This window comes from Phoxinus phoxinus (assembly GCF_949152265.1).
Source record: "Phoxinus phoxinus genome assembly, chromosome: 23".
NCBI classification, from domain to species: domain Eukaryota; kingdom Metazoa; phylum Chordata; class Actinopteri; order Cypriniformes; family Leuciscidae; genus Phoxinus; species Phoxinus phoxinus.
This window is the reverse complement of record NC_136898.1, coordinates 26010911-26025190: the sequence shown is the minus strand read 5'-3', so window position 1 is coordinate 26025190 and position 14280 is coordinate 26010911. Positions and strand designations below refer to the sequence as shown.

Here is a 14280-nt window from a genome sequence, read left to right as displayed (position 1 = left end):
TTGTTTTTACCATATATGGTGAATTAACACAGGTAACCAGCATACAGTGTGTAAATGTCCCACTGTTTGGCTCATAACCTCTGGGCTTGAAGCCAGCTCTACATCACGAGAGAGAGATGTCTGTGAACAGTTGCTCTCTGAGGACCGGATGTCTTCGTTCATCCATCTTCAGTATTGAGTGATGAATATCATGGCTTACAGTCTCCCATCTGATCCTCGCACTGAAGTTCAGAGGCAAATCAATGTCTGCGTAACGGCAAGATCTTCACAGAACCCTTGATTGATTACCCGTGATTATGTAGTTGATTTTTTTCAGATTTGAACATCAGTGATTTGCAGATCAAAGTCAGTCCGAGTCCGTTTATGAAGCATGATGTGTCTGTGAAATGAGCACTGGAGATAAGTAGTATCTTCTCTTCAGTAGAGTCCTCAAATCTATTATTTGCATGTCTCATGATCGATGGTGATGTGGCAAGTTTAAATATGCTGAAGGATTTGAGAGCAGTTGCTGCTTTTGCTGTATGTTTCTCACATTTCTTGTTTTTAATATTTATAATAGCCTATATTTATATGTTTATAACTCAGGATTATAGACTGCTGTTCTCCCAAATATCAGCGCTATTGCAAACATGATAGCCTAATGATTTTATACAACACTGCAGAGCTAAAACTTAATATTGTGTGTAAATGGACGTTTTTAACCAACTTTTTCCCACTTTTGATGTTATTTCTACTTAAATATTCGCTTAGTTATCACCAAAGCTTGCTCTATTTTGCTGCAGGTCAGTAAACCGTTATGCTGCCCCAGAAGTCCTGAGCTTTCAGACGCAGTCACAGTTGCTTTGTCCCTACAATGGCTTTTAGATGTCACTGATAAACTGCTGCCCACCTCCGCCCTGCGACCATCAGCCCAACGAGCCAGATTTGGATTAGATTAATGTGAACCCCCTGCATTTCATATTTTAATAAACATTTCACTTTCTGAATTTGAAACCGCATCACTTTCCTTTAAAGGCTGATGTGATCTCACGTGGAGAGAAACACATGCCGTTTGTGGCATTTTCATTTGTCCCTTGTTGTTTTGTTCTGAACTGGCTGTGCAAGAAACACAACACTGTCAAACTGAGCGAGTAGTTGTTCCTCTGAAGACTAAAATCCCTCTTCATCCTCCACTCACATTCTCATCTCCTCATGCAAACGAATAACCGCATCTAAACACCGAACACCCCGACTGCGAGTGAAATTGCAGAAGTCTTAATGGTGTTATTGCCTCGTAGCTCAAGGGAGAAACGAATGAGATTCCTCAGATTGAGTTAATGTGCTGCAAATAAGCCTGTGTGTTGTTGCACCAACAGCTTCACCACACTTCAGAGACGCAGAAACTTCATTGCCGTCAGTAAAGCACTGTTCTCACTGCAGTCCAATGTGTCCAGTGTGTCTTTTGCGGCTCACACAGCGCCCCTAAAGAAATCTCAGAAACTTCTCGCTGCAGCACTGGCTGAAGTGTGTGAAGGTGTTGGCTGAAGGTGTGCCAACCCATGCATGGCAGTCAGGCAGCCTGCGCATCACGGTGAATCACGGTTGTTTAAGAACCCTGATTCCCTGGCTCGAGGGTGTGACCATTGGAGTGGTTTCCAGGAGGAAAGTGGTGTTTACAGACGCGTCCAACCTGGGTTGGGGAGCGCTGCACGAGGGCAAGCCTGCCTCCGGCCTCTGGTCGAGCACGGAGCAGAGCTTACATATCAACTGTCTGGAAATGAAAGATGTTGGTTTGGCCCTGAAAGCATTTCTGTCAAACCTACAGGGTCACCACGTCTTAGTCCGCACGGACAACATGTCAGTGGTACCCTACATAAATCGCCAAGGCGGCATCAGGTCAGGACACCTGCATGCCATGGTGAGATACCTCCTCTTATGGGCACAGACCAATCTGAGCTCTCTGAGAGCGACACATATCCCGGGCATTCAGAATCTGGGTGCAGATATGCTCTCACGGGGCGAGTGGTCCCTGAACTCACAGACGGTCAGCCTGATATGGGTGTGTTCGGAGAGGCCGAGAACCAACACCCACTGCAGTGTTCTTCTCGAAGAGCTGGCCCATCCCTGGCCCAACCGCCCCCTTTATGCTTTTGCTTATGCACGTGTGTGTGCGTGCGCACGTGTGTAAAGACTCTGCTAGAGACGTTGTTAGTTTCAATGCTTGAAGCAGAACATTAATAACACAGCTTCGTTCTAGAGTTGCAGAATCACTTTCCTCTCATTTATACTGGAGTTTCAGTGGACATGGGCTTGAGATTGAGCTGGGAAACACAGGAACGTCACAGCTGTACTTCAGTGCAGGTCTAACTTGCTTTAATACAGACACCAGGCGAGGTGTAAAGCCTGAACACATTTGCATAACTCTAAAATGAAAAGGGACCAGTTAAACTTATTGGACATAGTCCTGTGAAGTCTATTTGAAGTAATACATATTTTTCTTTCTTGAAATTAATGACATTATAGTATCCGTTTTAGAGCTGCTTCACATTTGAAATTAAAGTTGCAAGCAATTATAATTGAAATGATTGATAAACACGATCGCAACATTTTTCAATTTCAGAAACCAGTGTAAAGCTGCTCTGAAACGATCTGTGTTATAGAAAGCGCTATATAATTAAACGTGACTAGACTTGACATGACACTTTCTCCTCTTACTCGTCCACATATTGCTTTTACATTTCCTCTGGTCTGTGCTTGACTCTTCACATGACTGGACCTGTACATGTTTCGTGCAACAGAGAGGGTTTACTGTGTGTCATCACTGACCCAGCCTCCCCGGTGCTTGTTTTGCCTACACTTATTCAAATACACACCAAATACAAAGTTACGCTTTTCAGAGCCGAGTCTGAGTTTGAGTTTTTCTCTGGAGACACTAGATGCTTTATACTGGATGCAGAACATCCCGGAGCGGCCGACCGCATGACTGCAGCATTTATAAACCGACCGTTGGAGCCCCGAGCCAACTTCACATTAACCTCCTGTCAGCAGACTAATGACCAGGAGCTCGGGGGTTAAGTTGCACACGTCAGCATTCATCACATTATGAAACTGCTAGAAATCAGCCATAGAGCTTCTTTAACACGATCACTCTCTGAGCATTGTTGCAAGCAGTTTAGTGTAATCACTGTTGACAATCCAAACATGGTATGATCTTCGAGAGCTAAGGGCCGTCAGCGGATCCCGATGATCTGTGTGTGATGTAGAAGAGTCTGAACCAGAGGATGTGAGCGGATGGGCAGCCACTTCCCTCCGCACTCGAGGCATTTTAACAATGCTTTGAAATATCGCAAAAGTTCTGTTCATAATTGTTACGTGCCTCCCCGGTCTAGGGGTCAGGGAGGCAGTAACAAGGACGTTTGTAATAGTTACAACAACAGGCAACCAAGAGCTCTCCTCTCCTGTCCCAGCACTCCTCAGAAATCACACAGATTTTTGGAACACTCAAAAAGTGACTTTATTTGGATTAGTCCAAAGTACAAAAAAAGGGGAAGCATTAAATGGCGCTTTTCCACTGCATGGTACGGTACGGCTCGCTTTGGCTTGCTTTAAATGGTACCACCTCTGTTGAGGTTCCAGGCGTACCGTACCGATACTAAATGTGACGTGAAAACACTGCATATCACGGATTGGTCAGACAGAATCGTCACTACCAGCGTCATTGTATTTGTGACACTAAACACGAGACACTAAAGACACTAGATTTAAATAGCCAGTAACAGCCACCGCTGTAGCACCTGTTTTTAAACTACTTGCTTGAAGAAAAAAAGCGAAAAAAGAAATGGCTGAATCGTGGTCAGTGGATGAAGTGCAGACGTTCCTCTCATTGGTTGCAGAGGAGCGGATAAACTATAACGATCAGGCTATAATCCCACCCACTGAAGCGGTACTAACTGCAGTGGAAAAGCCAACAGAGCTAAAGCGAACTGAGCTAAAGCAAACAGAGCTAAAGCGAACAGAGCTAAAGCGAACTGAGCTAAAGCAAACAGAGCTAAAGCGAACTGAGCTAAAGCGAACTGAGCTAAAGCGAACTGAGCTAAAGCGAACTGAGCTAAAGCGAACTGAGCTAAAGCGAACCGAGCTAAAGCGAACCGAGCCGTGTCGTACCGTACCGAGCCGTGCCATGCAGTGGAAAAGCGGCAAAAAAGGCTTCAGGAGGGGACAAGGCCAAAACAATAAACATAAAGTTCTGACTTTAGGTGGAACACTTTCTTAACCTTTCAAAATAATATTCAAAATGAATAACAAATTTCCTACCTTACTTCCTCTCTAGCCAAACACAGGAGAAAACATGGACATGAACAAAAATGGCATCCGCCTCCCTTCTGCTTCCCAAACTAACTCAATCAAAGTAGGTTAGAAACGGTTTAAACTCAAGGCTCTTTTAGTAAAGTCTAAAGAAGTTAAGAAAAATTGGCTCAACTGCAGTCCAAGTCTGCTTAGGTTAACAACAACCAACAGTGAGATATACAATCGGTCTTTGCACACGCTCAGTGTGAGGCAGGAGAAGACCGTCCTGGAGTCAGAGAAGGCCTCTCCAAACCTCTCCAGCTTTATCCAGAAGCTTTCCCAGCCAGGAGCCAATCAGTGGAACCAGGAGAGGATGGTAATTAGTGTCAGCTGGTCTTCATTTGCACCCAGCAGAGACAAAGAGAGAGAGAGCAAAAAACACCACCAAAACATTGCACAGATTATAATAATTACGCCCTGGGACGTAACAATCATATATAGGCCTATTAAATGAACAAATAAATAAACAATACTAGGAGAATAGTTTAACGTGGTTTATTAAAAACTGATTTGGAAACATTTTTCCTACGACATGCCAAGCTTATTACATGATAATCAGCTTAAAGAGTTAACTATCTTTGCATAAAGATATTTTAAATATCTTGTACATTTTGTTTGAAAAGATGAAAATTTTCCGTTATTTTTTTAAATCTACGGGTCGCTACATTTATTACAGATTTCTGCTCATTCTAAATCATATACAGATAGAGTAGCACTGTAAGATTACATTTGTCTGAATGCATTCGTGAGAGAGTGTGTGTGAATAAGTACCTGTTTAAAATGTGCTTTCCCCCCATCATATTCAGCAGCATATCTAGAAGGGAAGGCATATCTAAACAGATTCCTTGAGAACTATAAACTCCCACTTATGTCCATCGCCGTCATCATAACCTTCACATTCTTCCTAATTTGCGTGATCCGTCTGTATCATGTTAGCTAAATGTGTTTAACGAGTGAATTCTTGCTAAAAATGCAGTTTTCGCCTGGCTCCGCCCTCCTACGCTCTTCCGCTCAATTTTCATTTTCCTTCAGTGCGTCGTCTGGGTTTGCGGTGTATTCGTTGTTTTCTCCGGTCAATTTTTTACTGGTCTAATCAGAGTGACTGAGAACGTGACGTTGAGGTTGTGCGCTAGTTGAGTTGACACTCGTCACGATCAAACGTTAGCGATTGGTTATGGCAGATCCAGAGTGATTTAAACTTCAACAGGGTACCGCCTACAAGGAAGTTAACGCTAGTCAATGGAGAGAGGCCAGAGTCTCTGTACAAACGAAATGTGTGAGCGTCTGGTAGGACCGGGCTAGGTACAGTATGGGCCGTGGGCATGAATTGTAAATCCCGCTGCTCCGCTCCCACTGAACACCGCAGGGAACTGGCTTCGTCTCAGTAGAGGAATGAGGAAGACTGTGGGCGCTCAGGTCTGGAGATCTGGTGTGAATTACACCACAGTCCAGTGTTAGTCAGTCTCTCAAACAGCAACAGTAGTGCCGTGTGGACGAAGCGTTCGAGAGTGTGAGACAGGACCGGGCAGAATAAAGGTGCTAGTGTTTGAGCGCTAGCGTTAGCACAGAGCAGACAGCAGTGCCGCTGTTCCAGGGAGTCATCGAGGGACAAATCTAATAATCATAATGCACGCTCGAGGGGAGGAAGAATAATTTCTCCAGAACACGAAATGAAAGGCGTCTTGAGGAGTTATGACTCCACCGGCTGTGACTCAACTGTTCGGCTGCCACCAGGAGTGTGTTCACTGTGAGAGAGAGACAAGCTCTTACACAACATCACACAATATTGTTTTACAGATTAAATCTCTCTCCAGCTAGTATTGGTCAGTACTGGCTTTTCTGTACGTTTGTGTATAATGACAATAAACTGTATAAATGGCTGTTGTCAGTGCCTACATACTGCAGATGTAATAATAATAATATAGTGAAACAAACGCAAGTCACCTCATGTCCGTATATTTATTTATTTGGCAGGTAGTTATGTATTAACTGGGGAAATGTACAGTCAGCCCTGCTTGATCAGCCTATTGGGCATTATATTGCGATAAAAAGTGATTAAAGAGGCACTTAAAAAGTGCACTCAAGCTGAGTTAAGTACAATATAGAGGATTTATTATCTTATTTTCTCAGAAATAAATAATTGAGTCATTAAATCTGCATTGTAAGCTTAAAAAAAAAAGATTTACATCTTGTTCTATATAAGACGAGGTTCCTCTACTATGCCGACCGGCATGCAGCTTTTAAAAATATGCCTTGGGTATTTTATTTTATATTTTAGTTTATTCTTTTTACATGCATTTAAGAAAATTGCTGGGATTTTGCAAAAAGCAACGTTCACTTGAACACTAATGCCATCCTTAACACACTGGAGAATGTGTGGTTATGTGGTCGTGTAAACGCAGTGGCATTCTTACAGGTTTTTAAGGGCACGCATCTGTGGGAAAACTAAAGTAACCGAGGGATGAACGCTGCTTACTGACCGCGCTGCATGTATACGTGTGCTAACGCATCTCTCACACACACAGTCTGGCACACCTGGATGGACCTCTTGCAGGTTTGCGTGTGTGAGGGTGAGAGCTGATAAACTGAATCTGGCTCTGATGCCTTGCAGATGTTCGATTTCAACAGCTGTATCTCAGTCTTGATGGACTCTCTTTCATGGCCTTTCCACTCTCTCTCAAATAATGTCCTGAGTTAACACTGTCTCTTTGTCTAGCCACTATTATCTCACATTAGGCTAAACAGGGTTGGTCAAAGTTTCCATTGGCTGAGCTTGGCTTGAACACAGTCATGTCCTGCTTTCCAGTATATCTCATCCCAGTGGTGGTTGTGACTCAGCTTTCGGTGAGATCAGACATGAGACGTGAGAGAAGAGGTTAGGAGCTTCCCGGAGTAAAGCCCGTGTCCGAGAGCTGACTCCTATATCACCCGCCGGACTATAATGCACTGAGACACGGAGCTGACGTAGTGAGCATTATGTGTGAGAGACACGGTTCGGCCATGAATATGTGGACACGCTAAACTTCTACTGGCTTTTCCAGTCATTTCTCAATGCCGCCTCGTACAGTGGCGTTTTAGATCATTCAGACTTTGTTGCAGTTTTCTGTTCCCGCATGACGATACCTCCACTGGTCCCAGCAGCCACCATTCACTGGATAAACTCAATACACCCTTACGAGTGTACGCTCCCTCCTGTCAGTGACGGTCGCTGAACGAGTGGCTGGAACAACTTCTTGTTTCTTGTTGATCTATCACGCGGAGGCATACATGTGCTTTCCAGCCGCCTCGGCTCCTCTGCTGGAGTGAACTGAGGCCCTCGCAACATTAAAGCAGCAGCTCTTCTGCAAGCACCAACCTTTAAACAATCACATCTGCTCTAGCTGGTTTCCCAATCTAGCTTCTTAATAAAGTATGGCATAGTAACTATTAATATTGGTGACTCTGCTGTGATGAATTGCTTGTGTAACATCATGATGTTTTGAATAAAAGTGTCTGCTAAATCAGTGGTTTACCCAACCCTGCTCCTGGAGTCAAACTAACCGCACAGAGTTTTCATTTTAATTAAATTTCTAATCAAACTCATTGTTCGATTGTTAGAAACTCCGAGACCTGAAAGTAATAGGGTCAGATAAGGGAGGACAAGATCGACGAGATTGGGAAACACTAACGCTGAAGCACAAAGCGAGGTCCATATAAACATAGTTTCTGGTGTGGAAGAACTTGACTGTCCTGCGCAAACCCCACTGAACCCCTTCATCATCAGCTAGAATACAGAAAGCTAGATTATTATTATTTGATTAGAGTTACAGCTAAACTTCCCTTACAAAAAAGAAGTTTATTTATACAAGTGTGCTTTTAGTATACTTCTTTTGAAATAAAGTACTTTCAGTCTACTTTTTATGTACTTCACAGAAATATACTTTATATACTTCTCAGAAACATGCTTAAAATTGCACTTAAGTATAGGCTACTTGACTAATAGTGACAGTCAAGTCAAGTCATCTTCATTTATACAGCGCTTTTAACACAGTAGACTGTTTCAAAGCTGCTTTACAGAGATAAACGTATAATTTAAGGTAACAGATTGTTTTGTCTTTATAGCGGTTCTTGAATAATGTTATTTTCCAGCTAAAGTTAGTTTTGATTGATTCACTTCCGTCGCAACGATCATTAGTTATTAAATTATGGGCCGCTAAGACGACACCGTTCTCTCTACACACACTTTAAACTGAACCTGTGAGAAACACTGATGGCGCTCACGTGCGCAGAAAGGCAGAAAGACAGAAATACCTTTCTTAGACAGAAAGGTCTAAGTATATTTGGCCTATACTTTTACTAAATTTTTTTTATTAATTTTTTTAATTATGTTTTTATTTTGAATATAAGGCTGTACAAAGAGACAACGACAACAAAATATAAAAGGGTTTTACAACCGTTGAATTACATCAGTTCCTCTATTTTTAATGTTATACATATATTTCTAGGCCAGTGGGCACGGGTAATATGGTGATCATGCAAACAATAGAAGGATGAAACATTTAAACTGTTCTCCTTGAGTTTGATGGATGATTAAGGAAGGGTTCACAGGCGGCCTCGAGGCCCCAGAGAGGTTGTGTCCAAGTCTCTCTAAATGCAAAGTGGTTGAGAGTTCAGATAGTCAAGATTTAAAGTGGTTTTGATGCCTTTTTCCATCGACAAAGGATGATTTTTTTAGCTGCCACCATTGGATGACTTCTTGAATTTGATGGCCGAAGCCATGAAGAGAGCTAGACCAGCCGAAAACAGTATTTGCTGGGTCAGGGGACAGGTCACAAGAATATGCCTCACTGTAGACTCGTAAAGCTTTGGGCATGACCAGAAGAGTCATAGTTTTACATACTGTCTCATAAACTTACATTATTTGAAAATATTGATTTATAAAGAAAACATATGTTCTTAATTTTGAGTGTGTGAATTTTTGTGTATGGTGGTAATGTACATAGCAATTTACTTCAAATCCACTTAAAGTTAAAGGCATATTTCAAGTATTCAAATTAATACCTAAATAGGAACATAGTAGTATACTTAAAATGCAAAAATAATATATAAACAGTATAAGTATGATGTTAAGTTCCCTTAGTTTGCAGTCCCTAGCCTAAAGTATACTTGTAGTATAAAACTAATAACCGAGTAGTTTACTGAGAGTATATATTTCAAAGTGTACTTTCATTAAAAAAAAGTGCTATTACAAGTATATGACTATCAGTATACCTAGTATACAAGTTCACTTGTAGTATAGTTGCAGTACAAACAAAACACTTAGTTGTAAACTAGTTGTGTACTCAGTTTACTACACTAAAAGTGGGCCAATTTAGTGCCAAGTAGTATGGAAATAGTACACTTACAAGTATACTACTAGTATATTGACATTAGTATACTTACTACATAAAGTACTGTAATATACTTGAACTACTTATTTGAAGTATACTTAATAAAATTAACTGGAAGTATACTTATTTTTGGAAAGGGTCTGCAAAGTAGAGGAACACTGATCTAGTGGAAGGAGGAATTCATGCTTTTTGTCAAATGATATTTGTCATGAGGGTTTGGGTGTCACTATAAGTTCTAGTTATTTTATTTATAAAGCACATTTAAAAACAGTCTGAGGACTGAGTAAAGAGCTGTATAAGTCACTAAAATACTCAAGTCGTTCTCTTCTTTCTCCTGCAGATGCAGCAGTTGTTCTACGAGAACTATGAACACAACAAGAAAGGTTTCATCCAGGACCTCCACAGTAGCAAGATCCACAACGCCATCACGTTGCACCCCAACAAGCGCCCAGCGTACCAGTACCGCCTGCACGTGTACCTGCTGGCCCGCCGGCTCTCCCAGCTGCGGCACCGCACGGTCCAGCTGCACCGCGAGGCCCTCACCGTGAGCCGGCTCGGCAGCGCCGCGGACCGGCGGGAGGACCAGCAGCTCGGGGCGGCACCCTCGTACACACGCTACCAGCCCGCGGGCCGCGGCGACGTCCTCGAGTGGGAGTTCGTCACCGCTCGGCACCTGTACTCGTCCAGTAAGAAGCAGATGCCCCGCCAGGGCCTCGGGAACCTGGTGCGCTCCGCACTGGAAGACACCGTGCTTCAAGTGATGGAAATGATCAACGAGAACTCAAAAACTCGAGGCCGCGTCATAGACTTCAAGGAGATCCAGTACGGCTACAGACGCGTGGATCCGCTTCACGGTGCCGAGTACATCTTGGACCTTCTGCTGCTCTACAAGAAGCACAAGGGTAGGAAGGTGACCGTGCCGGTGCGGAGACACGCGTACCTCCAGCAGTCCTTCAGCCGGCCGTTCCTCAGCGAGGCGGAGGAGCTCGACGTGTCCCGACTGGAAGACACCATCAACGGCGACTCTCGCTCGCTCTCTTTCCTCTCCAGCTCGCTCAAGATCTTCTCCTCCTTCCAGGTCTCCGAGTCCACACAAGTCCAGAGTCAGACCAAAGTGCACTTCCTCGTCCCGCTCACCGGTCGCTATGAAATCTTTGTGCGTTACATGGAAAACTTTGAGAGAATCTGCCTGATCCCCAACCAGAACGTGAAGCTGACCATAATCCTGGTTGACAACGATACAAACCAGGATAAGGAGAGACACCTAGAGCTGATAAAAGAATATCACAACCAATATCCTAAAGCAGACCTGTCCATCATACCCATGACGGGAGACTTCTCTCGAGGCCTGGCCCTTGAGATGGGCTCTTCTCAGCTGAGGAACAACTCGCTGCTGTTTTTCTGCGACGTGGACCTGGTCTTCAACACCGACGCGCTCCAGAGATGTCGAGACAACACCGCTGAGGGAAGTCAGGTGTATTTCCCCGTCGTCTTCAGCCAGTATGATCCCAAACTTGTCTATGCTGGCGACCCTCCTGAAGACAGCAGCTTTGTCTTTACCAAGAAGAGTGGATTCTGGCGAGATTATGGATTTGGGATCACCTGCATATTCAAAAGTGACTTGCTTAGAGCGGGGGGGTTCGACACCTCAATACAAGGCTGGGGTTTAGAGGACGTTGACTTGTTCACTAAAGTCATCGACTCTGGCTTGAACGTGTTTCGCTCTCAGGAAGCAGGTATTGTGCATATTTTTCATCCCGTCTTCTGTGACACGCGTTTAGAGCCCAAGCAATACAAGATGTGCGTCGGCTCCAAAGCAAGCACGTACGCTTCCACAATGCAGTTGGCACAACTGTGGCTGTCCAAACATTTAGGCGGCGGTTATAACAGGACTTCCTCCTGATGTCCCAACCGGGCCCCAGCAAACACTGGAGTTTACCTCAGATCTGCAAAAGTGCACACAGCAATGCATTCACTGTGTGTGTGAATATCTGTAGTGCTTCTGGGTGAATGTTCGTCCTATCAAACGAGTCCAATCAGACTTTCCAAAGGTTTGTCCTTGCCATCGAATGCATTGCTGCATCTTACAAGGGATATTTATTGCACAAGTCTGAAAAGAAAGTCATTTGTTTTCCATCTTGCGCTCGTATCTTGAGGAGCATGTGTTTAATGAGGTCTAAGGAAAAAGGTTTTTCTGTATGTCATCAAATAGAAACAAGCTAGTTCACATTGCAGTGGTTATAATAATAGTAAACAATACAATAATAATAATAATGTACAGAAAGTGCCACAAATGTGCTTTAAATTTCCTCGCTGGGGGGGAAATTGAGTTCTCTGAATTATACAAGGAGAAATACTATACCTTATTTCAGTATTTTTTAATGGATTTGAACTGTGTGATGATTCTGCTCTATGATATTACGGTACTGGTTACCATGTGACATCTGTGTCTTTGTTCTTGTTTCTTGAGTTCTGCAATGAACTGACATTTTGTTTTTGCTTTGTGGCTTTTATGATTTTTCCATTTGCTGGCAGGAAAAATTCAGTGGCATTGAAATTATTTATAATAAAAACATTGACATGCATATTTGAAATGTATCTTTCTATGGTTTAAATTGTAAAAAAAAAAAAAAAAGAAACATTATTACTCCTGCTTTTAAGTTGTGTGTAGGTTTTAGACATCCATCTTTTACAGGGTTCCCACGCGTCCTGGAAAACCTGGAAAATGAAAGACCAATTTTCCAGTCCTGGAAAACACATGGGAAATGGGGGAAAACAAGTTAAATGTCCTGGAAACGTTTGCGTTGTCCTGGAAAATAATTTTAAATTATTATTTGCATTTAAACACATTTAGCTTTACAAAAGGTCTATCCATTTCAGCAATATAATTGACAAAAACGGTTACAAAGATTTGATAAATCAAAACAATTTAGAGTCAAAAACACATAACTCATCAGTTTATGCCATTATGTTTACCAGATGCGTAACCTTGGTGCGAGCAGATGCAATTAATTTAGAAGTCCGATAATAGTTCATATTTTCTAACGTTAGTGACTGATTGCGAACACAGCCTGACTGTGAGAGTTTGGACTTTTAAACTGATATCAGCAAGTACAATAGCAGTGTGTGAACTAAAGTTTTAGTAGTGTGGCATTGCAAGTAGAGGAGAGCAGGCGGCATTGTGAAAGACGACAATCTTTGCACAACTAGAATACAGATATAACGGTATGGGTACAATATCACATCTGCTTCAAAATATATCTCGATATGATAATATCGGTATATCGCCCAGCCTCAGTTGTGATAACTTGACTCGCACTGTAGCAGCTGAAAAAGTCTTGAAAACGTCCTGGAAAAGACCTGGAAAATCATTTCCAGAAAAGAGTGGGAGCCCTGGTTTACAAGGAATGATGCAATTTTCTGAAAATCCTTAATGTGAAACCCAACAATCTGAAATGAATTAAAAATATGTAAGTTTCTACTATCAAAGATTATGCATGGACATAAAATAGCAGCAAAAACATATTAGCATATTTGCTGTCAGAACTGCTCAGATGTGTGTGTGTGTCGGACACCTGAGCTAATGCTGTGGTTCGGAGGTCGATGTGCACTGTCAGTCCAGATGTTCCTCAGCCAGGGGATCTCCACGCGCTTCTGCTTCTTCACATCACGGTCCACATTATAACGCTCATTATGCAAAAAGAGAAGAGGGACTGAACATAAGCACCTTAAATGTACAGTATCAATATATGTTAATACATTAGCATTACTGTACATTAGCATAACCGAAGGATTGGGAACTTCAACCCTCAGTTACTTGACTGAAAACCCATCATCCCAGAGTGACACAGGTGAGTGAGCAATGATCATTTTCTCATTTAAATGGAATCAAGAGTTTGTGTATGTTCTGTTTACATGAAATCTGTGAGTCTGGACTAAAAGTAGTATTAAAGGGATAGTTCACTTTGAAATTAAATGTTGGTATGTTTTATCTTACCTGAAGTGCATCCAAGATGCAGGTGTCTTTGTCTCCGCGGTAGTTTCAATTGTGATATTTTTAGGTCAAACCGTTCTTGTCTGTCAGTCATATAATGCAGGTCTATAGGCACTGTCTCCAAAAGCATGCAGAGAAAAGCCCAAATTACACAATTCCCCATCGTAAGTGCACATTGATGGCCTAAGACACGAAACAAGCGGTTTGTGTGATAAAACGAACAGTATTTATATCGTTTTTATCTCTTGTACACAACGACGTCCATCTGATCTGTTTACAACGGATTTCTTCCCCGGAAACTAATCTAACCGCCTTCGATTGGACGTTGCATTTTTAAACTCAGCAGAAACGCGTGTGATTGGCTGTACGGCTCAACGTATGCCTTTGATTGGCCTGAACAATGAAGCGAGTCGTGTGTGAAGATAGAAGGCTTACAAATTGGGAATAAGTGAAAACTCAACTCTCCTGGATGAGTTCGCGAGCTTAGGCCATCAATGTGCACTTACGATGGGGAATTGTGTAAATAGTGTAAAAACAGAGTTTTTCTCTGCATGCTTTTGGAGACAGTGCCTATAGACCTGCATTATATGA

General features: G+C 42.6%; 1 protein-coding gene across 1 annotated transcript in view; it reads left to right on the top strand.

The window, feature by feature from the left end:
* Positions 1-12314, top strand: part of chsy3 (chondroitin sulfate synthase 3) — a 72303-nt gene extending 59989 nt beyond the window's left edge. Inside the window, exon 3 of the mRNA XM_079600264.1 lies at positions 10036-12314. Coding sequence (XP_079456390.1) covers positions 10036-11598 — 1563 coding nt within the window. The 3' untranslated portion in view covers positions 11599-12314. The remainder of the gene's footprint in view (positions 1-10035) is intronic.
* Positions 12315-14280: the final 1966 nt, after the last annotated feature.